This window comes from Talpa occidentalis, unplaced genomic scaffold, assembly GCF_014898055.3.
Source record: "Talpa occidentalis isolate TD23 unplaced genomic scaffold, MPIMG_talOcc4v2.1 talOcc4.5, whole genome shotgun sequence".
Taxonomy (NCBI): domain Eukaryota; kingdom Metazoa; phylum Chordata; class Mammalia; order Eulipotyphla; family Talpidae; genus Talpa; species Talpa occidentalis.
In genome coordinates, this window is record NW_023604861.1 from 130478235 (window position 1) to 130502441 (window position 24207).

The following is a 24207-nucleotide window of genomic DNA, read 5'->3' on the forward strand; positions in this document are numbered from 1 at the left end:
GGACCTCGGAGGAGTGGGATTCACTCTGTGCTGGATCCCCTGGGAGTCTGCGGAGACTCCAGGGGTCTGGGGGGGGTGGGGTGTGCACAGTGTTTTAAGGGAATTAGTTCTGAAGCCTTCACTTCCTTGACATGGCCTGCCTAAAAGGCTGCTTGGGGTCAGTTGGCATTCTTTTTTTCCCCACTCTTACTGTAGTATTATCACTTTCCTACAAGAGAAAGGTGGACTCTTGCTTAGCCTGAATCTTACAAATTTCTTGGAAAAGTAAAATCTCTGGAGAACCAAAGGGACAATTCAACAGTTCAAAGCTTCATAAATACTATTCTTCCAATCCCGCCCATTAAGAGAGAAGTTTTCATGAAAATTTCCCTTTAGTTTTAAATGATTTTATGTAAAAATTTGTAATTTATTTGGTGCTTGAATCAATTATATTCTCACAGTAGTTGTCATGGTAACTCAATCCAGATTTGACAAAAGATTTTTGGGATTTTTAGTTAAAGAAAATTAATTTAAAGGCAATTTCATCATAAATGAGTGTGTGCTTGTTGTATGTATAAGCTTATTTCAGGTAAGCACCCTAGAGTGAGCAAGAAAAGATTTCCAAAATTCAAAGTAGAATAAAATTCTGTGGCAAAAGGAGAAATACAAAATTCTTTATACAAGAAATATTGTTCTAGAATTATAGTAGGTATCTTTTCAGTATATTAATGTAGCATGGGTTACATTTGAAGGACTGATTTAATTTTTATCTTAAAAGAATGACTATATTTATAATGTAACAGAAACTGTATATTTTAAAACTAAAACTTATGAAAATTTTCATATAACTTACATATAAACAAGATGTCACTTGTCAAAAATATTTTAGGGAATATATGAATGGAAACATTTATCATCTTCTCCAAAGACTAGCATTTCTGAATTTTAAATATGGGTTTTGGTGAGAAAACAATTTTGTTTTATTTATTTATGATAATGTAACTATTTTCTTTTCTATTGAAGTGTTTGAAGTGTTTCTGTTTTCTAATGTGTAAGAATAAATGGTGTCAGCCTTAACAACCAGCCACTAGATGATGTTTTGGAGAAGTTGCAGATAAATGAATTTGGGCATTTACATCGCTAAATGACTCAAATTTTAACAGGAAATATGGAGTCGGTGTATTTAATGCTCATTCATTCTTCAATGTATTTAATACTCATTCATTCTTCGATGTATTCCAGTGTTCCTGCTGATAAACTGCCATCAACTTGAAGGTTGTTGGATAAGTAGTGTGAGGATCTTCTGGAGAAATAGTATCATTTTCTAAGGAAATAAATGCTCAGTTAAAAGCAAACTTTAGTGTCTCTAAGCTATGACTGTGAAATGATTGGTAGAAAATAGTGAAAGGTTTAGCCATTTATTTACTAATTGAGCCATTTAATGGTAGACTGTTTATACTAGTAAGATAACCATATTCATAATGGAACTTTTGATTTATTTTATCTTGATAGTATATAGTATAACCAGTCTTATTAATTAAGAGTATAAACTGTACAAGGTATTTACACATAAAAAAAGTTCATTTGATTAAGTGGATATAAATATAAATCAGAACTGTTTCTTCAGCACTTTCCACAACACTTCTTGCTCTTCAGAGATTGTATACATAGCTAAAGCAGAAGAAGGGAATATTACATACCATTTTTAATTCATGCTGTTAGAAGGAAACACAGCTAAAAACTTCAGTTGTGAATTAAGTGTTATAACTTTTAACTTTTAACCAAAGATGGAAACATTTCTAAATTTATTTTAGGGGCCAATTTATAAATATCACTACAGCAAGTAATAAGACCTAATTTGTCTTTCTAAATATTGATAAGCCTAACTTTTTTACTTCTGTTCATCTTTTCAGTTTTAAAAGCTTGTAACTTTTAGAAGAAAAGTCTTTTAAGCTGTGTATTACTAACTTCTTTTTTTGTTTGTTTTGCATTGCTTTTAGTATAATAAAACGTTCTTATGTTTATATATATTGTAATCTCTTCTTTTGGTCGATATTAATTTGATGACTTACATTTGCTTATTATCATCAATTTTATCTCTTAACATATTTCCTTAAAGTGATTTAGCAATTATTTTAGGTATTTGGCACTTTCTTATCAATGGATAGAATGCTGTGACTCTGCAAAATTTAATCTCAAGCTCTTGAGGTTAAAAATGTAAGTTCAAGGCCTCCCTAGTGGTGCAGGTGGTTGAGTGCAGCGCTCTGCCACTGTCTGCAGCCTCTGCAGTGCAGGTTCGATCCTGGCCGGCCGGGGAGATACCCACATGGCGCAGCAGACCTCTCCTGTCTCACCCACTGCTCAGCAGTGTATTTCGGTCAGTCTGCCTATTCTGTTCCCTGCTCTGTCTCTGGTGAATCAGCTCATCCTCCTACACATGTGGTCTGTACCTGGTTCTTGTATAAAAATAAATAAATCTTTTAAAAAAAAAAAGTAAGTTCAGGTAAATAGAAAGGCTTTACCCAATGATTATTTAAATTAATTACTTTCAAATTCATGTATTTATAATCCCCCTAAGCTGAAACTTCCTTGTCAGAACTATCGGCTGCCAAGTTTATGTGTTTTTCAGCTACACCTTTCGATATTTAAAACTTAAAAATTTCTGTAAAGTAGATATTGTAGAATATGTGTTCACTGCCTTTGTGAAGTGGTATATAATTGTATAATTTCTATGTGCAAACTGACTGCTTAGGCTTTTAATACAGTATTCATAGAAAACAATATCAATGTTATAAAAAAAGGATGGCTTTCATCAACAGTGTTGTGGGAGCAGAATATTTAAATTTAGATGAGTTACATTAATATATGTCTTCTGAAAAGCAAATATAACCAAGATATATATTCATAAACAATAGGAAATTAAAACATTAAAGGGAAGAAATTAAAAAAATAGAATAAGGCAGTATATGTTATATAGAACATTTATTGTTACTTCTCAACGTTTTTAAAAGGAAAACTACAGAGCAGTATTATTTTCCAAACTTGTGCACAGAATCTGTAATATATATTAATATGTCAGGGAAATGCTGCTATGGAAAGATATAAGAGCGCATGTCCAAGAACTAGGGAAAGGTTAGAGAGATGTCTCCTTACAGTGTGTGGCGACGGGATGAAAAAGGATTACTCAGAGTCCACGTGCAGAACAGTGAGAAGCCTAGAGGGACTACACCATGAAGGTATAGTTGAGCTTCAAGGGCAGTCTTGTTTTTATTTAGAATCAGGCAGAAAATAGAAAAAGATCAGAGAAGCAAGCAGGCAAAAGGGGACTGCACAAGTGTGAGGGAGATGTGTAAGCAGCAAGGCAAGGGTGGAAAACAGGGAGAAAGTCAAGGGCAGTCTCAGTGTTTATGCTGCCCTCACCATCACACGGTTGCTGTTTCTGCACATGCTGTTGTCAGCGTGTATAAATCCTCACACCAGGACTTTTGCCCTGAGATGTTCTTTATCAACTTTCCCTGTTTCTGCACAGAGAGGCACAGAATAGTCAAAGCAAAGAATGATCAAGGCAAAGACACAGAATAGTTGAGGTACATGATAATCCAAGCTCCCACAAGATGAGTTATCAAGAATGCGACTCCTAGTAGTAGCTTCAGCTACTGGTGTCTCTTAAACACGAACAGGTGATTGGAATACCCTAGCTTGGACAACACTCATTGTTACATGAGTCCAGGTAGGGTGTCCATGTGAGAAGATGCGATCATATCTTAGGAATTTACAGTTTGGTGCTGAAAAAGCAGATGCATATATATACTGGAAAACAAATATATTAACTGAATTGGGGGTTAAACGTGAAAGTTTCAGGGAGGCCTGATTTGTGCATCTGCTAGGTACAATTCTTACCCAAGATGGCAGGAAAATCATGGAATTTGTGAAATGACCTTGGAAACAGAGCATACTGACTTGCTTAGATTGGAAACACCATAGTAAAGACATTTTAGGGCTGAAGGAAGACTTGATTGTAGCTGGGTTTTGATTTGATGGGAAAGGCATTAGGGCTACTGTCAATTCCAACGTGTGCTGGGTGAACTCTTGCTTGAGATGGGGAAAGTCTCTAAGTAGGGGAAATTAGCTACTGCTGCAAAAATGACAAGCTAGATTATACAAATTACAGTGTTAGCCACAAAATGTAGTGAATACGAAAACCAGAGATAAATAAAAACCCCAAAACGGGTGAAACCGAATCTCAGGGGCGTTTCTGCCCTAGGCCTGAAACTGTGGCGCTACCCCCGGCGCATTCCGATGGACAAAGGAGAACGGAGAAGCGAAACGAGGCGCAGAAGAGACGGCGGATCAGATCCCGGGGGGAAGATACCTACACTCTGCAATTCCTTAAAGATGGAATTATAAGCCATACGCTGCAATGGTCCCAAAGCGCATACTTTTTAAAAAAAAAAATATTTATTTATTTATGCACACAAGCGCCGGGGGCCCAGTGTCTGCCCTGACAGTGTAAATGAGCTGCAAACCCAGTCGCCCCCCTCGCGCCCGCCGCAGGGGTCTCCCTCCCGCTCAGCGCCGGGGCAGGTCTGCAAGTCCTGGGGACGCAGTTTTGCGCCCCACTGGGCTGCGGGCGGCACCCCACCCAGCCCTGCCGACGACTTCTCCTGCTCACCGGTGCTGGGGCTTCGGGCTCACCCCGCGCCCGACACCGGGACCGCCCCCTGCCCCCTCGGGCGACCGCCACCATCCAGGGGCGGCGCGTGCCCCGAGCCCGCGCGGGCTGGGGGCGGCGGGGGCCGGGAGGGACACCGAGTCGCCGCTGCGGCCCCGCGCGTGGAGCAGCAGCGCCCCGAGCGCGCAGGGAAGCCATCGCCGCGCCCCGCGCCCCGCGCCCCCCGACCCCCGACCTCCGCCCTCGACCCCCGCCGTCCGCGCAGGCGCACGACGTGGCGCGGCGCGACGCCGGAAGTGCCCTCCGCGCCCCGGACGCGACGGGCGGCGGCGGTTGCCAGGGCGACGGGTCCTCCAGGAGCTACTGGTACTTGCGATCGGCGTTTAGAGCGAGTGTCCTGGGGCCGGGCCTTGGCGGCGGTGGTCGTCCATTGGGGTCCCAGGATGTTCTTTTACCTGAACAAGAAAGTGAGTTTCCCGGGGCGCCCTCGCCCCCCATCTCCCCGCAGCCCCGCGGCGCGCATCCCGCGCCAGCCCTCCTCCCCGGCCAGCCTCGGGCCCGGCCAGCCGGTCCCGGGGCCCACGCAGCCTTGGCGAGCGGAGCCCCCAGTCCTCTCGCGCGGCTCTCCCATTCCTGCCTCTGGCTGGGTCCTGTGTTTTTGGGGGGAAGGAGGCGGGGGGCAGAGGCAGCGGGACCGATCCCTCCATGCCCCCCTGGATCTTCCCTTCTCCACCTGCTACTGGTCCAGGTGACTGAACTTTATTGGGTCATCACTAGAGAAGTGATACACAGGGCACCCTAAGGGTCACATGCGGGAAGGGAATTGGGACCGACGGTGTGCATCTATTCCTCCGTACCCCACCACCCCCTTTAAAACTTCAGCTTATGACTCCCCTGTTGGGTTCCTTCAAAGTCACTGCCTTTCTCATGTAGTAGGGGCCTGCGAAAGTTCAGGACGCCATGCCCATTCTCATAACAGCTCATGCTTCTGCAAGGCTGAACATTTCCCTTCATGGGGAGAGTCTCCTCTGCCTTCACCTCCTGCAGCCTCCCTTCTTTTCCTCGGTGAAAAGTCGTGAGAGGGGCTGTCGTTGCCTTTCAGATCGCCATTCCCAATAACGTGAAGTTGAAATGTATATCTTGGAACAAGGACCAAGGGTTCATAGCATGTGGCGGTGAAGATGGATTACTGAAAGTTTTGAAATTAGAGACACAGACAGGTAAGTGAATGTAACCCAAATATTTGAACTCGATGGAAAATGGACTAGTAGCATTTGTTCAGAGATTTCCTACTGTTATTTATCAGCATGCCATTCTAATTATTTCAGAAAGGAAAAAAGAAAACCCCAAACATTTTGTGGTGTTTCCTGCAGTGTTTTTACAATAAAGTGCAGAGAATATGAACTGTAAGCACCAGAGGACTTTTGCTGAAGATATTGATGGAAAATGAAGAAGAACAAAAAGTAAAAACGAAGTCATGGTGTTGTTTTGTGCTATGTCTGCTTATTGTGTTGTATTATTAGGAGTCTAAAAAATAAGATGCATATCAACATTTTAGAAAGGTCACAAAATCTAACATTTTAACAGATTGTTAATAGGACTTATTTTTCTGCTTATTGGATGTGTTAATGATTATATACCTAGTTCCCCCCCAGACAGAATTTTTTTGTGGCACATTTTTCTTATTTTGTATTTGCAGCTTGATTTCCCTTATTCTAGTTCTCTGGAATCACAGCAAACTGCTTCCTATTCCTTTAGCATCTGCAGTGTTGCTCTGGATTGGAGATCTAGGCAATTCCCAGTCTAAATTGGAGATCTGGATAAGGAGATTGAGGCAGGAATCTCAGCTCTGCTGTGAGACTACTGAATGACTTTCAGCAAGTTGCTGAATGTCTTTGGGCTTTAGTTCACTCTTGTAAAATGTGGGAGTTGAACTAAATAACGTTTTGGATAACTTGCCGCGTTGCTTTTTAAACTTTCTCAGGCATAAGAATCATCTGGGGCCTCCCAGGTGGCGCAGCAGTTGAGCACTGTGTTGCAAAGCTGCCTGCTGCCTCTGCAGCGCCGGTTCGATCCCCGGCTGCTCCCCGGCCACCGGAGGAGGGTCCCACATGGCGCGCAGACCTCTCCTGCCGTCCGCTGCTCCCCTCAGCAGTGTACTTCGGTCCTTCTGCCTGCTCTGCTCCCCGCTCTGGCTCTGGTGAATTCTCTCACCCTCCCGCGCTTCTGACTGTACCCAGTGCTTGTATAAATAAATAAATAAATCTGGGCCTCCAAGGTGGCGCAGCGGTTGAGCGCTGGGTTGCGAAGCTGCCCGCAGCCTCTGCAGCGCCGGTTCAATCCCAGGCTGCTCCCCGGCCACCGGAGGAGGGTCCCACATGGCGCGCAGACCTCTCCTGCCGCCCGCTGCTCCCCTCAACAGTGTACTTGGGTCCTCTGACTGCTCTGCTCCCCGCTCTGGCTCTGGTGAATTCTCTCACCCTCCCGCGCTTCTGACTGTGCCCAGTGCTTGTATAAATAAATAAATAAATAAATCTTTAAAAAAAAAATTTTTTAAAAAAAAGAATCATCTGGAGAGTTGTTAAAGTGAATTTCAGTCCTCCAGTCTCCGAGTACATCTGGAATGGGATCTGGAAATTTGCATTTCTAGTGACACTGGTGTTGCTAGTCCTCAGACCTTACTTTGAGTTAGCACAGCTTTCAAGCTACCAAGGTGCATACTCATAATTATTGCTTGGCCTGTCTGTCTACAGGGTGCTTAACCTATACCGTTCATTTGATTTCCCAATAATCTTGAGAGGTAGCTATTTCAGATGAGAAAACTGTGGCATGTGATCAGTTAATAACTTGCCCAGGTCATGTAGCTAGTAAGTGGCAGAGCTGGAATATGAACTTAGGTTTGTGGCACTTTCAAGTCCCTGATATGAACTGCTGTATAGAAGACTCCTAGGGAACCTAAGTGAAGAGAGAACAATTGTTTTGATGTTTCTAGATTAATTGTAGAAAATAAAAAGTCAGGTTGGAAGGAAGATACTATGTAACAATGAAAGTTTGGCTTTTGATGTTTAGTTATTTTCTTTTTCTTTTTCTTTTTTTTAAGATTTATTTATTTATTTGTACATGCACTGGGTACAGTCAGAAGCGCGGGAGGGTGAGAGAATTCACCAGAGCCAGAGCGGGGAGCAGAGCAGGCAGAAGGACCGAAGTACACTGCTGAGGGGAGCAGCGGACGGCAGGAGAGGTCTGCGCGCCATGTGGGACCCTCACCCAGTGGCCGGGGAGCAGCCGGGGATCGAACCGGCGCCGCAGAGGCCGCGGGCAGCATCGCAACCCAACGCTCAACCGCTGTGCCACCGGGGAGGCCCAAAGGTCATGTGCCTTTATAAAGGTCCTTAATGTTTAGCCAAATTACCCTCCAGAAAGTTTGCACTAATATGCATTCTCACTGGCACTGATTTGCATTCTCACTTCCTTGGAAGCGAGCTAGAACTGGCACTTGCTCCCAAGTGTTCACATTTCTCACGTTCTCAGGGAACTTCCTACTGAATTATTCTCTCTTCTTTCACTCTCCGCCTCCTCCCTCCTTTCTTTCCCTCCCCAGTGACTTTGAGGGTCCAAATCTAATGGATAGTCTTTTTGATTCATATGAGCATTAGATCTCTCCCGCCATCTCGAAACATTCCTCAAGACAAAAGGAGAATTCAAATGTTTTATTTTTTTCACAGATTTATTTTTTATTTATACAATAGATGGGGTACAGGCCAGAGGCGCGGGAGGGTGAGAGGATTCACCAGAGACAGAGTGGGGAGCAGAACAGGCAGATGGACTGAAGATACTGCTGAGGGGAGCAGCGGGCGAGACAGGAGAGGTCTGCTGTGCCCTGTGGAGATCTCCCTGGCTGGCTGGGAATCGAACCCGCAGTGCAGAGGCTGCGGACAGCTTCACAGCACTGCACTCAACCCACTGTGCCACCCGGGGCGGGGTGGGGGTGGGACCCAGAATTCAAATGTTTTAAATTATTTTTACATTTAAACCCGCCCTTTCCTCCGCTTTCCTCTCTGGTAAGTCCTCAACCTCTTTATTAGCTGCCCCTTCTTCTAACTGCTGGCATTCCTGAGAACTTGGATCTGGGCGCTCTCGTCATTATAGTGCTCTCTAGTTCTCTTTCCTCCCTGAGGCTTATAATGGTGATGATTCCAAAATTTATATCTCGCCCCAGCCCTCAGTTTTCAGACATCGCTCCACGCATCTCATACTTATGCCTAAAGCTGAACTCTTGATCTTTTCCGGCCACTATCATCCCTCGTATAGATTCCAGGAGAATTAGTTTTCCTCTGACTCTCATCTCTCCTAGCTTCCTTCCAGCCCATACTTCAAACTCCAGTTAGCATGGGATTTTGTTTTGTTTTTTTTTTTTCACACACACATTTTTATTTAGAAAGCAAAATACCCATCCATTAGACCCTCTCCACCCTTGCTCCCACTCTCCTCCTTCTTCCTTTCTGATTATCTCAATTCTGTAGTCAAAGTCCATTGGTTTATTTTATTTTTTTTGGTCTGTTCATCTGCTTTGTTTCCTCATGTTGTACAAATAGGTGAAATCATCCAATATTTGTCTTTTTCTGACTTTTTGTTGCAAATACCAAAATTTTGTCTTTTTTACAGTTGTATAGTATTTCACCATGCATCTTCTTTGTCCAATCTTTTATCAGTGAGCATGTAGGTTGTTTCTGTATTTTAGCTGCTGTAGGTGATGCTGCAGTAAACATTATGCTGCATATAACTTTTCAAATTAATGAATACATGTTCTATAGGTACCTAGAAGGGTAATATGATGCCTCCATTTTCTTCCTTTTTCTCAAGATTAGCATGGGATTTTGAAAGAAAGGAACCAGATCGTATCATTTCCTTGTTAAAAAAAAATCAGTCCCCAAAGGTCTGCCGGCCCTTTGTCGGTAGGGTGGTGGGGCAGGGGCCTGGCTGGGCTTGAGATGGCAGCTCCTAATTTTCCTGCTACTGCTGCCAAGGTCTCTGTGCACTCATGGGCATGAGTGAAGATATTACCCTGAAGCAAACATTTGGGTCAGAGATAAAGACCATTGAAGACCATTCATACCGATTGTAGCATCTGCGCAGCCGTCCGGGAATGGCAGGCGGCAAGGATGCCTCTCCCCCCGCCGGGTGCACACGCAACAGGAGTGACAGGGAAGGGTCCAGTGTTCATTCTAGGGGTGTTCATATCCATATCCAGACACACTCCATTCTAGAGAAAGACCTGAAAATCCAAGTTCCAGAAATATCAGATCAGGTGTCTATTGCTGTGTCCATGGGCATGCCAAGTCACTTGCTGCCTTTCACCCTGAGCAGCCAGGGGAGCCTGTTTGGGGTTTGGGAACATGGTAGTGACTCCTCAGAACTGCACCATCTTTTGAAGGAGCCTTGTAAAAGGAATAGGTGTGTGTTGGGGGCCATCACAGCGTATAATTGCCATTGGGCGTAGCCTTCCTCTTTTAAATAATTGAAGTTTTTGATATTTTCTCTCCTGGAGTCAGCTGTTCCATGGTCTCTTCTTTTTCTGCCTAGTTTCTTCCATATATTTTGATTCTCCTCACCATGCTTGTTGTGCCGCCTGTTACAGGAATTTCTCTTGGAATTGGGCTACTAACAACTTTGATGGATGCAAATAAAAGCTTACACCTTTTATGAAGGCAAAATGTAAAGGCAAAAACTGACTTCTGTGAAAGGGTTTCTAAGACAAAGGTGCTTGGCAGTCTGGTGTTCTTAGCAGGCTCTTCTGTTCACCTATGTACTTCATTTTCAGTCACTGTATTACAGTTCAATCTGTTAAAATTCCTTAACCTTTTGAGCTTCTGGGATATACTTTAGATTGTGGGATTTATGGATTTCATCTTAAAATTCCTCCTCATGGTTTTTAGATGCCTACTTTATTGATGGCTTCTTTCACCGTGCCTTTGAAGTCCTCGAGCTTTGCCAGGTGCTCTTAGAAGGGTGATGTCAGCGTTACCAGATGTTGGTTCCTGTGCCAGCTCCGTGTGTTACCTTAGCGGCCTTGGGGAGTTCAGGAATGCAGCTCAGTGGGTATTACTGGCTTTATTCGACTTCATTTGATACTTTTGGCCTTTTATTGAATGTCAGAATTTTAAGATGGATTTTGCACCCTTTTTTTTTGTGTGTGTGTGATTAAGGTTTGATGTTGGTACCAGCAAGAGACCAGCAAGTATTCAGATGTGGGTACTGTTTGTTCAGTGTGTAAAGCTGAATTTTGAGAGCTTTTCTTCTCATTTGTCAGCAGTTATTATGTGAAGGGTGCTGTACTTTATAGCTGCATAGAGAGAAAAACATTTAACCTGATTAGAACTCTGATTTCAAACTAAAAAAAATAGAAAAACGGAATTGCTTCATTACACTTTCAAATATATTGGGTCCTATGAACTATTAGAATCACATTTCACTAATTTTACTTGGTTATAGTCACTATTGCTAAAGGCGTTAGAATGGATTTTCGGTTCTGTAAGTTAAGAAAAATGTGTCCACCATACACTCTCAAAAAATTAGAATAGGTTTAAGTGTTTAGTACAATTTTTAAAAGATTTGATGAGTGAAAGAACCCTATGTTGAAAAAATGTTCAACCTAGTGTATATGCCAATATCTGTCCTAATTGTTTGACAGATGACTGTGCTAGTCATATGTATATGTGTGCATGTGTGTATACACACATATGTATGCATATACACACATGTATGCAGGTGTATATAACTATATGTGCATGTTTATATTATAAATGTACTTATTTTAGTGTTGCCAAGACAGCAGCTGGATAATTAGAACTAGAGGTTTTAGAAGAATTCAGGTATTTTTTCTTCATATTGTTTTCACAGTGAAAAGTATTTTTCAAATAAAGGATATTTTTAGTAATATTTTAAGATATATGTTAGCCGAAAGTAGAATTTTCTTTAGCATCAAGTTTTATTATTTCCATTATTGCAAATTTTTGAGATTTTTTCAAATTTGTAATTTTAAGTGAAAAATTCAAATGCTATGTTTTATATGCAACAAGCAGATTTTCTAAATAAACATTAGTTTACTGAGATGGCTTATTTTAATATTGCCATATTTGCCACCATGTGATTAGTAATCAAGGAGAATAAATAATTTAAATAAAAATTCTTTGAAGGCTTCCATTGCACTTTGGAAAATCTAAAATTTTATTGTTTCCTACAAGACTTCTGAAGTTTCCTTGTGCCTGTCACTCCTGCCTCATCTTATGCTATTTCCCCCCTAATTCAACTGCATAGACCTTACTTTGGTTTGTCAAAGACTATGTTCTGTTACCCCAGGGCTTTTATACTCGCTGCTTCCTTGCCTTTGGTGCTCTCCTTATTCCCCTACCTTACTTGCATGTCTCCAGTTATCCCTCAGTATCAACTTTATGTCATTTCTTCAGAAAGACTTCCTTGATTTTCCCTCTTTCCAATTTAAATTAATCCTTCTCTGTTATTGTTATGCCTTCACACACACCCCACTGTACATATACATGCATACATATTTTTGTGGGTGTTGAATGATATTTAATATCTGTTCCCTCAGTGGAATACAGGCTCTTTGAGGGGAGAAGTCTTAATTATTTTGTTCATCATTTTGCTTCTAGAAATTTTTACAGTACATAGCAATATAGAAATTCAATAAATATTGTTGAATGAATAAGTGAGTGGATGCATGTAAGATTTCTGCAAAATCTAGTAAAAACCAGTTTCTAAGGTCTTTGCTTTTTATCTCTTATGTTTCAGAATTTTCAATCTATGTGTCATAAATACTTTTATTTGCGATCTTTTGGGAAGGAATAAGTAGCAATGATAACTCCTAATACTTTTAATATGCTGAGTAATTGGTATTATTGTCTACATTTTGCTTTATTTTACCAGAATAATATCTTCTCAGGGGGTATGTATTATAGTCCATGTTTCCACCCTAAGAAAATAGATCAGAATGAGGCATGTTTAAAATATAATTTTTCTAATATCCTTCAGGAATAGGAACAGCATTAAAAAAAAAAAGCAAGAAACATCAAAATCTTATCATCTATCACTTGTATGTACTTGCCATAGTAGGTTTTTGTTTGATTTTCTAGGTGATGCAAAGTTGAGGGGTCTTGCAGCTCCCAGTAACCTTTCTATGAATCAGACTCTTGAAGGTCATAGTGGTGAGTTGTATAACCTTAAAAATTATATTTGAATAGTTTCATCTTTAATGTGGAAGCAGAAATGCTACTACTAAATGCAGAAATGCCAGTATTTCAAATAATGGTACTATTTCAAGTAATTTTTTTTTTGAGTTTATTAATTAGTGCAACCTAGAGTAATTCAAGAACTTTTTCATGATTTTACAACACCATCAATGAATCTGAAAAAAGTAGCTGTTATTTTATGTATTAAAAATACTTTTATTAATGGATGGATGTGTAATCCTTTTTAAGTATCTGTCTTATGGTTCCAGAGTAAAGGACACAAAAAAGACCTAATAACTAACTAGATTAGATCATTCCTAGATTAGATCTTGGAATGAGAAAAGTGAATATCTATAAAGGAAATTATTTGGGCAATTGATAAAATTTGAATATGAACTGTGAGATAGATATTAATATTATGTCCATTTAAAATTTCCTAATTTGTAATATGGTTATCAAGGAGAATGTCCTTATTCTTAGGCAATATACATTAAACTATTTAGGGGTTAAACAAACAAAACAAAATATCTATTGTTCATATAACCTAGAGGTCTAAGATAGGTTCAAGAGTGTGTTACTATTAGAATGGCAAATCAGGGTGATGGAGGAGAGAATATGGTACATACCAACCAAACACAACATCTCCCCTCTCTAAAAAACAAAAACCAAAACAAAGAAACAAACTCAACTACTTAGCATCATGTCCTTTGAGAGTTATGTTCCTTGGCAGTCAGACCAACCGGGTAAATCATGTTTGTTTCTATCATTGACTATATGGTGCTTCCTGCAACTGACCATAGGTGCCTTTGCTGGCATGAAATAGGAAGAAACATGAAAATACTATTATGCATTGTTACAGAAAATTAGTGATAACAGTAACTGCATCCTCTGAGTATTTCTGAGTAATATTACAGACCAGTTAGTTGAACAGAAACTATATTGATTTTAACATGCTCTTGGGGCTTATTATCAGAATATAAATTTGAAATCAATGGTAGCCTTTTTCCTTTTAGTTTCTAAATCATTTTTATAATTTTTAGGTTCTGTTCAAGTGGTGACATGGAATGAACAATACCAGAAGTTGACTACCAGTGATCAGAATGGGCTGATCATTGTCTGGATGTTATATAAAGGTATATTAGGGAAGTTTGTTTCATCTCTCCCAAATTGGAGTCTGAATTGCAGTATTTGCAGGGGGAATAACATCTTTGGAACCTTTCTAACCAGCAGCTGGAATTCATCCTAACTGCACAATGGTGATATTTCTGGATTTGTTCCTGTTGACTTTACCCTTTAACTTTATTTCCTTTGAACTGTGGCCTGGTATTAAGAAATGAATCAGGTGCCTGTTGGCTAGCTCCAAAATGAACATAGACACTAAGCAGATAGTTCCTGCTTGAGCTAGCTTTTTTTTTTCCCCCATGGAAACTAAGCAAAGAATTAGTTTCCATGTGGTCAGTAACTGGAGTTCACTCAGTAGTTAAAAATACATTTATTAGGAAGTCTAAGGCAATAATTCACTTCCTTTATTGAATCAGTTAGCTTCCTTTCTTTAATAGATACAGATTTTATCTCTGCTCTGTCTACCAACTCACAATTTGTGCTTTCGCCCAGAAGAGAGAGCAACAGGAGGATTAGCTTACACTGCTTCACTATTACCAGAAAAGTAACTCATGATACCTATTCTCTTGAGGCCGGTTGCCATCAACTCAACAGCAAAAACCATTTCGTTCATGTGTGTTGCTTTGACAAGATGCAGGGTGTGCCATTTAACAGCTTTTAATTAAAAACTACGTCATAGTCCATGAATTTCTTTTTTCCTAAAATTTGTGTGTGCTGGAAGCAAATGTACAAGTACTGGAGGCTGGAGTAGACTTTATCTTTTTCCAAGGTAGGTTTTCTCTGTGCCTCAGTCCTAACTCTGATAATGCCCTGCCTTGACTACTTACTCCAGGTCACGTGATCATTTGCATGGCTGCAGATGAGAGTTTCTAATAACAAAATGTAGTAAAAACTTTCAAAAAACAAAAACACAACAAAACAGCCTCCAGATTCACCTTGCAGTTGGTTCTACTGAGATTAGTCGCATCTCACTCCAATGCTGTGTGCAACAATGTTTTTGTCATTTAGCATTAGTGATATAATATCTCTAGTATGTTATCAGCTGTTTAAAGTATTTTTGAAGGAGGTTTAGAATTTTAATCTAATATGCTTATTGACCATTGTAGAGTTTATCAGGTTATTGTGATTATTCCATTTTTTTCCAGTTGTTTTTGAAGTGTATTTAAGAGATAAAAAAAGATCTTTATTGAGAAAAATCCATTGTGTTGGCTCTCAAGAGCAAGTGAAGGTTTTCTTTTTTTTTTTTTTTTGATAGGAAGGAAAGAAAGAAGGGCAGGAAGTTGGCAGGGAAACAGGGAGGGAGGGAAGGAGGAAGAGGAGAAGAGATGGTTATCTGTTATATTTTCTATGATAATCTTTGGAGCAGTTTAATTTTTTGTGTATGTTGGATATGAGGTTTTATAGTTTAATGTCTCAGGTTATAGAAAACTTTGAAATGAATTATCCTACAGTGTATTTTGTGGAGTGCTTTCAACTCTGAAGTACCATTTAACAGTTGTGAAAACTTTGAATTGTATTTTTTTTTTTTTTTTTGTGAATTTGTGAAAATAGGCTCTTGGTATGAGGAGATGATCAACAATAGAAATAAATCCGTGGTCCGCAGCATGAGCTGGAATGCGGATGGGCAGAAGATCTGCATCGTGTATGAAGATGGGGCAGTGATTGTTGGCTCGGTGGATGGTAATGCCTTGTGCTCAGAACTAAGACTTAGCTGATAATTTTTTTTAAAAGATTTATTTATTTATTTATACAAGCACTGGGTACAGTCAGAAGCACGGGAGGGTGAGAAAATTCACCAGAGCCAGAATGGGCAACAGAACAGGCAGACTGACGAAATACACTGCTGAGGGGAGCAGCAGGCGAGACAGGAGAGATCTGCATGCCATGTGGGACCCTCGATGGTGGCCTGAGATCGAACCGGTGCTGCAGAGGCTGCGGACAGCTTTGCAGCCCAGCGCTTAACCGCTGCTCCACCAGGGGAGGCCCTGATAATTTTTTTAAAGGATTTATTTATTTATACAGGGGTCCAGGCCAGAGGCACAGGAGGGTGAGAGCATTCACCAGAGACAGTGGAGAGCAGAACAGGCAGACGAACCGAAAACACTGCTGAGGGGAGCAGCGGGCGAGAGAGGAGAGGTCTGCCGCACCTGCGGGGATCTCCCTGGCCGGTTGGGAATTGAACCCACACTGCAGAGGCTGCGCCGGACAGCTTCATAGCGCTGCGTTCAACCTGCTGCGCCTCTGGGGAGGTCCTTAGCTGATAATTTTTTATCTTTAGAGGTTTAACACAGGCCATTGGTGATCTGTAGGAAGGCAGTGGAGTGGAGTTCTGGGCAGAAGTTGAGGTTGAGTGGGAGAACAGCAGGGGGCAGATTACAGGTATAGAAAACTTTCCAGACCTTCGGCTGGAAAGAATGAATGCTAGAAATAGGGTGATACCTGGAGGGGAATTTATGGTTGAGAGAAATGTTTTTGTTTTATTTTGGTTGGTTTGTTTTTGAAATGACATCTGTAAAGATGGATAAATCTGAGTATGCGTATAAGAAGGGCCTAGATAAAAGAATTGAAAGAGAAAGGAAAATGAGAATAATTGATACATCTTTACAAAGCTAGGAATGGATCAGATCAGAGAAGTGGCAGAGGGATTAGCCTGAGTGGGTGAGTGGGTGTCTCGTTGGGGAGACACTTCTTCCTTTGTTTTAGGGGCCAAAGCAGAAAATATTTGTGTAGATTCAGTTTTGTTCAGACTGTTAAAAAACGGAAATGAGAAAATTTCTTTTTTGAAAACCTTTATTTTTCTTCCAAATTAGAAGATGGATTAATCTGCTAATTTGGAGACAGGCCGGGGCAGAGTCTAAAAGAGAAGGGAAGAAGTATGAAATAGCTACTTTTTCCACTGTTATTTTAATAGGGTATTTGGCATGTAGTAGGTGCTTAATAAATATTTATTGACTGAATAAATTGAACAAATGCGCGAATGCTCTAGACAATGTGAGTGTTCTTCAGGGAAATCAGGACTTGTAAAGCAGTTGTTGGATAATCATGTCCTTGAAGTTTTAATGAAATAATTAGTTTCTGTGTTTTGTTTTAGGGAATCGTATTTGGGGAAAAGACCTGAAGGGTATACAGTTATGCCATGTAGCTTGGTCTGCAGACAGTAAGATCTTACTTTTTGGAATGGCAAATGGAGAAATCCACATTTATGATAATCAAGGGAATTTTATAGTAAGTATACATACATATATGTGTATATATTCATCGGTTTTATTTATATAATTTTATATGATTATTTTATCTATCACTCATGTATTATACTCATTTATTTGTTATGATGATGTGTGCAATCAAAGCCTCCAATTGAGATTTTTTGTAGTAGTCTACCTTTTTTTATTAAAGTTCTTTTGATTGCTTCATGGCATGTATTGCAACATGTTAGACTATTTTCAGCTTTTAGTTCTGATTGCCTGGTAGCTGGAAAGGACACCATGTCTTGAAGCCGAGAGAGATAATGAGCTGGATGAGGGGCCCTTTACCCTCTGTGTCTTCTGATATCGGAACCAAGGTTTACATGAAATACCAAAGATATTTTTGTAGCAAGTGAATAAAATTGCTTTGTGAAAAGAAAAGCCAGGCCCTGGAAAAAAAGCAAAATAGAGTAGGTGCAGGTAGCATAATCTCAGGAAACACTGGCTTTGTGAGCTCAGCACTGAGAGTCTCTAATCTTACCGGCAGTGTGTTTTCAGCTGTGTCGTTACATGAAGCCACTCATTGGTGGAACTGGTAATAGCTGAGTTTGTTTGACACTGATATTTTCAGAGTGCTTCCATACACCTCTTATCATCTGACTTTCATGAACATTCTGTGAGGTTTTTTTTTTCATTTTGCAAATGGCGAAAAGTTGAACTCAGGCAAAGTGATTTGTCCAGGACTAGTAGATCAGTAACTGATGGAGCTTGCATTTGAAATCAGGCTTTAAAGTCCGCGACATTCTAGTCATACTCATCTGTTTTAAAATACAGACTGTTAACCTAACTGATTTGATTTAGATGAAGATGAAACTGAACTGTTTGGTGAATGTGACCGGAGCTATCAGTATTGCTGGGATTCACTGGTATCACGGCACTGAAGGCTACGTGGAGCCGGACTGCCCCTGCCTGGCTATCTGCTTTGACAATGGGAGGTGTCAAATCATGAGACATGAGAATGACCAAAGTATGCAGTTCTTCTCTCTTTCCCCCTTTAATGTGGAGAATTAAAAAGTATACTTTAAAATTGTTCTTCAGATTCCAGAGTGCGAGGGGCTGAGTATTTTACCACAGCTATCTTGTTTTTTCTTCTTTGCTAGACCCTGTCCTGGTGGACACAGGCATGTATGTTGTGAGCATCCAGTGGAACCACATTGGCAGCGTGTTGGCTGTGGCAGGTTCCCAGAAGGCAGCTGCTCAGGATAAAGATGTAAACACTGTGCAGTTTTATACTCCATTTGGTGAGGTGAGTGTCATCAGGATTTTCTCTTCCTTCCATTGACATATGCAGCAGCTAAGGTCAGGGAAGAACAAGTAGAGGGAAAGTGTAAACTTGCTACATTTCCTTGTAGCTACATTTTGATTGAAAATGATGAGATGTTGGGTAAGTTTTTGAATAACATCTTTATATTTTCAGTCTTTAGGGTTGTATTTTATCATGGAATTTATTTTATGATCAGGAGATTTAGAAAAGCAGATGTTTCACAAAAGAAGTCCCTATACAGTAGTTATTTGGGATGTTTTCTCTGTGAGCTAAATTTGTATTTCTTTTCACTGCTGGATTTTGAGTTGTTTTTATTAGTGTGATTTCATTTTAGATTAATTTTTATGACTTTTAATATGATATTTTAAATGTACATAGATATGAAGCCTACATTTCTGTCTGTCCTTTCCTAAAACTTCTAACAGTGTTTATTTGATGTAGTTACCAATTATATGAAGAAGGCATGTCTAGTAATTAATCTTAGGTGATGAGACATTAAAATATGAACAGTTTTCATATGCATGTTATGTTTCTCAATAGTATTAAGAATTTTAACTTTTAAAGAAGTTTTTTGGACTTCTTACTGATGTAAGAGATATCAAATAGAATTAGTATATTGTGAATTTTAAGTAATTTAGAAAGTGAAAGCTTATTGCCTACTAAGCTTAATATGTTTTTACCCATTTTATCTTTTAATCCTTGCAATATTTAGTCTCTTTAGGATATCCTGTTGGTTTTTATTATCTTTACCATAGACTTCAATAACATTTATTTTTAGTGGTGTAAAAAACTTCACCAGTTTGTTTTACTTTTTTTTTTTTTTTTTAAAGATTTATTTATTTATACAAGCACTGGGTACAGAGAGAAGCATAGGAGGGTGAGAGAATTCACCAGAGCCAGAGTGGGGAGCAGAACAGGCAGAAGGACCGAAAACACTGCTGAGGGGAGCAGCAGGTGCGGCAGGAGAGGTCTGCGCGCCATGTGGGACCTTCGTTGGTGGCCGGGATCGAACCGGTGCTGTAGAGGCTGCAGGCAGCTTCGCAGCTCAGCGCTCAACCGCTGCGCCACCAGGGGAGGCCCTTACCAGTTGTTTTAATATTCACATTTTAATTACTTCTGTAAGGATAAGAAATGGTGTCATCTGATGCTTTTGAATCTGTCTTTGCTACCCCAGAGAATGTGCTGTAAGGAGTTGGTAGTTGTATAACTAAGGGAACACAGAAGTTCTCAAGATTCCTAAATATTTAAGCTCTGATTTCAAGTTATTTTTGATGTTTATAACCTTCTTAATTCACATTTTTTACTGATTTTTTAAATCATTATTAATTTATCTTTGCATTGTTTTATCTTTATTTTTACTACTTTTGCCTCTCCAGGTAGAAAAATGTGGGTTCTAAGTCTTGTTTTTAATTATCGTGTAAAATCATGTGTATAGAACAACATTGATAAGGTAAAGGTACCTTAGGACATATGAGACACTTAATACTTTTTAAATGAGTGACTATGTGGGGCATTTATTTTTGCCCCTCTGTTATAGTTGAGATAGGGAAGATAACTTGGAAGGAAATTATCCCAAAGATTCAAAATGAGAGAATACCTCAGGGGAGACTTCACTTTTGATTCTGGGGGCTCGGGTCTTCTGGTGTTTGCATCATGGTCTTAGCTGTAGAAGAGGACACAGAGCGTGGGGTTTGTAGTCAGGCCAACCCTCTGGTTTTGAATTCTGTGTCCACAGTGTAGTGTGACTTAGAGAAGTCCTTTACCTTCTAAGACTCGGCCTCCTTATTTCCCAAAATAAAGGTGATATTTCCTAGTGCAATGGTGAAAACTAAAGGAGCTAGCTGTGCTGCTGAATGCTCCAAATCGGTTTTCTTTCCTTGGTGCTGCCCCCACCTGGCAGGAGTGCAGAGGTAGAAGAGGGCCTTGATCCCCCACTGTAGATAGTCAGTACCAAGAGGGCTGCTGTGAACCGGCTTGTTCCTGCAGCAATATGGCCATGGACCTTCCCAGGTTAAAGCTTGTTCCCCCATTAGTTTCTTTGGCAAACTGGAGTTGAATACATTAAATAGACCATAGCTGCAGAAGAATAAGGGATACAAGTATAATTTATTAAAATTTTTAGGTTCGACTATTCTGTCAAATAATATGGATAAAAATTTTTTGTTATTTTATGACCATATTAATAAACCCTTTGTACTCATTTGGTCACTAATTTAACCATAATATATATTGTGTTGGTTATTTGAAGAAATTAAAATTTGAATGGATGGTGCATTTTATTTTCTTAATAGATATATTGATTACCAGTTTACCAAGTTATCTATTAAGGGAACGGGAAATAAATGTGAATATGATAAAGTTAGTGCTCCCAAGTAGCTCACTGTCAAAATTCTTCAAAACCACAGGAGAGAGAAGAAGGTGGGACTGATTGAAGAGACAATATTTGAGTTGTATCTTGAAGGGTGAATCATCTTTCTCTAGGAGGACCAGGAAGAGCAGGAGAGGGGAGGTTTCAGGCAGAAGTGATTTTATATGGGCCAGAGGCATGGAGGCATATCTCGTGGCTGCGAACACAGTGGTTATGGCTAAATTGTAGGTAATGAGCCAAGGGGTGCAGTTTGGGACCAGGTGGAGAAGCCACTGTCTGCTTTGCTAAAGAAAGTGATAGTGGGAGCTGTTGATGTTTAAAGATGAGACTTTTTTTTTTTTGAAAGCAGATTAGGATATGTTGAGATTTGTGTTCTAGAAAGACAGCAGAATAGAGATTGAATTTGGAGGGTAGAGGGTATGAATGAAGCAAGAGACAAAAGGTAAAAATTGTAATTAGGAGGCTATTCCCTCCATTCATTCAAGAAGGGAGGCAGTTGAGGTGGAGGATGGAGAGGAGTGAAAGTGGTGGGACTGGGTGCCTGGTGGGCTGTGGGGATGAGAGAGAGGCAAGGCTTTACGATTGAATTTCCTGCTATGATCACTGATTCCCAGAAGCACATTTTTTTACAATTAAAATTGGGATGCATGTTCTAATCAAAGTTGCCCTATTTTAATTAGTGATGTGTCTTTTCTTTCCTTAATTGTACATCAGAAAGGATGCACATTTAAGACTGGCATGTTAGAGTTGGTGAAATTTAATATTAAGTTCTTTGGCGATAGTTTGTAAATTTTCCTATCATGTGTATGTTTTTTATTGTAAAACTTGAAGAAAATGATTTTGAAGTGAGTGGCAACTTTTCAGAAAATAATTTTCATACCTCTTTTGGTGGTGATTTGTGTTTGATTTAATTGTGTTATTTCAGGTGAAATATAATTATTTTTTCAGCATCTGGGGACTCTGAAGGTTCCTGGAAAGCACATGTCTGCACTGTCTTGGGAAGGAGGTGGACTGAAAATTGCACTGGCCGTTGATTCTTTTATATATTTTGCAAATATTCGACCTGATTACAAGGTGCGTATTATGGACAATTGTAAAAAAAAAAGAGAAACTGTTTTTTACTAAATTATTTTGATACAGTTCAAAGTATAATATCTGTTTCTTGCCTATCTCTTCATAGTTTCATTGTTTTAGAAACCAGCTGAAAGGAGACCTTTGTGAAGACCTTTGAACTAGTAAACTTTTCCAGAGCCTCTAGCTAATTAGTAAAATTACCCCATGGGTCAGGGCTTCAGCAGGAAACGTTGGCACACTCACAGAAGAACCTGGAGACTGCTGGAGGGCTTGTTACAAAGCAAGGCAAGCCCCCTCAGACTAGAAAAGTGGGCAAGGGTGGGGGTATTGTTCCCAGATCCCATGAGAACTGTGGCCATTCCAGAGGAGGGCTGTCCCGCAGGGGCGCAGCCACTGCCAGCTGGCTCAGCAGAAAGGACTTGGGGCAATAAATACTTTGACTCATCTCTGCCCTTTCTGGTACCTTCTGTTGGTCCAACCCAACTGGAACACAGAAGGCAAGGTAGCCCAGGTGATGGTGTTTATAAAAGTCCACCTCCAGGTCACCAAACAGGGTAAAAAAAAGCAAAGAATGGATCATAAGAGGAAAATGAGGAGGAACAGCATAATAACTAGTTGATATTTTATTTTAAACATTTAATGCAAAATAAATTCTGAAATACAAGATTGATTTGTCAAACTACTGAGACTATTTGGCACAGGGACCCAGAGTTTAAACTTTAAGTCACTCTCTCTGTTGTCCCCAAGTAGTTTGTAATTGACAACTGAAAAATCTGAATTTTTTCCACTGAAGTTTAAATCTTACAAATTAATATAAGGAATATTAAACTAAATTTATTTTTGTAGTAATTCTTTGTAACTGTCTTTATTGTGCTTAGATTCTTAAAGTAATTTTAGTGAGAAAAGGTATTGCAATATTTCTGCGTATGATTTTTACCCCCAATGTTAAAGTTATTTTTTTCTTTCATTCCCCTCCTCTGTTCCCTTTCTCCCTTCCTTCCTTCCTAGTGGGGTTATTGCTCAAACACTGTAGTTTACGCTTACACCAGACCTGATCGTCCAGAGTACTGTGTTATCTTTTGGGATACAAAAAACAATGAGAAATACGTTAAATATGTGAAGAGTCTCATTTCTATTACTACCTGTGGAGATTTCTGCATATTGGCAACAAAAGCTGATGAAAATCATCCTCAGGTACGTGTTCCTTGATAGGTTTAAACTTAGATGGATGAACTTCTTGGCAAGATAGGTCTGTAGTGACCCACCTTCTCAAGTGTGGCCTCTGTATTGGCAGGTACAGTACATTGTTGGGTCTATTGACCATGTCTGTGTAGACCTCTGTTTTAGAAAATGAATTGGTCCATTGGTTCTGTGGCCTCTGATTTTTTTTTTCCTACCGTTAATCCATAGCAGTATTGGCTTACTTCAGTAGTGAAGCCTTTTGTTCCCAAAATATATTTAAAATACCACAGTTTTCGGGCCTCCCTGGTGGCACAAGGGGTTAAGCACCACACTCTGAGGCAATCCACAGCCTCTGAAGCACGAGTTCCATCCCTGGCCGGCCAGGGAGCAACCCACATGGCGCAGCAGACCTCCCCTGACTCGCCCGCTGTTTCCCTCAGCAGTTTACTTCAGTCAATCTGCCAGTTCTGTTCCCCACTCTGTCTCTGGTGAATCCTCTCACCCCTCTCCCACCCCCCGCATCTCTGGCCTGTATCCCGGCTCTTGTATGCATAAATAAATAAATCTTTAAAAAAAAAAAAAAACACAGTCCTTTTCCAAGTTGAAACTCCATAAATAAAATGAATATCCCGATGTCTAGATTAAATGCTTAAAAAATTCTGTGCCAACAACCATTTATAACAGTTTAGGTAGCCTTTGACTTTTTTTTATTTGGAGTTATGTTGCTTTAAAAATCAATGACTCATGGCATAAAATAAATACTATAAATAAAGTCCATCTTTATCATCAGCATTAAGAGATATTTCATCCATGAAGCAAAGAAAGGATACTGTAGAAAAGGCAGTTTCTAGAAATTAAAATAAGGTAAAACAATGACAACATTGGCAGGAGTTAGAAGATAAAATGAAGGAAAACCCATAGAGTAGGAAGACAAGAAAATGGAAAATAAGAGTGAAAGACAATCAGAGACCTGAAAGGAGAGCATTTGAATAATAGTTGTTCTGAAAAGAGTTTACAGGCAACACAGAGAGAGTGAATCTAAAAAAAAAAAAAAA

The 24207-nt window shown here is 40.0% G+C and overlaps 1 protein-coding gene across 1 annotated transcript in view; it reads left to right on the forward strand.

Moving 5' to 3' along the window:
* The first annotated feature begins 4968 nt into the window (after positions 1 to 4968).
* Positions 4969 to 24207, forward strand: part of WDR35 (WD repeat domain 35) — a 55205-nt gene continuing 35966 nt past the window's right edge. Inside the window, exons 1-10 of the mRNA XM_037528468.2 lie at positions 4969 to 5118; positions 5754 to 5871; positions 12802 to 12873; positions 13938 to 14030; positions 15571 to 15699; positions 17111 to 17244; positions 18066 to 18231; positions 18365 to 18510; positions 21845 to 21970; positions 22979 to 23164. Coding sequence (XP_037384365.1) covers positions 5095 to 5118; positions 5754 to 5871; positions 12802 to 12873; positions 13938 to 14030; positions 15571 to 15699; positions 17111 to 17244; positions 18066 to 18231; positions 18365 to 18510; positions 21845 to 21970; positions 22979 to 23164 — 1194 coding nt within the window. The 5' untranslated portion in view covers positions 4969 to 5094. The remainder of the gene's footprint in view (positions 5119 to 5753; positions 5872 to 12801; positions 12874 to 13937; positions 14031 to 15570; positions 15700 to 17110; positions 17245 to 18065; positions 18232 to 18364; positions 18511 to 21844; positions 21971 to 22978; positions 23165 to 24207) is intronic.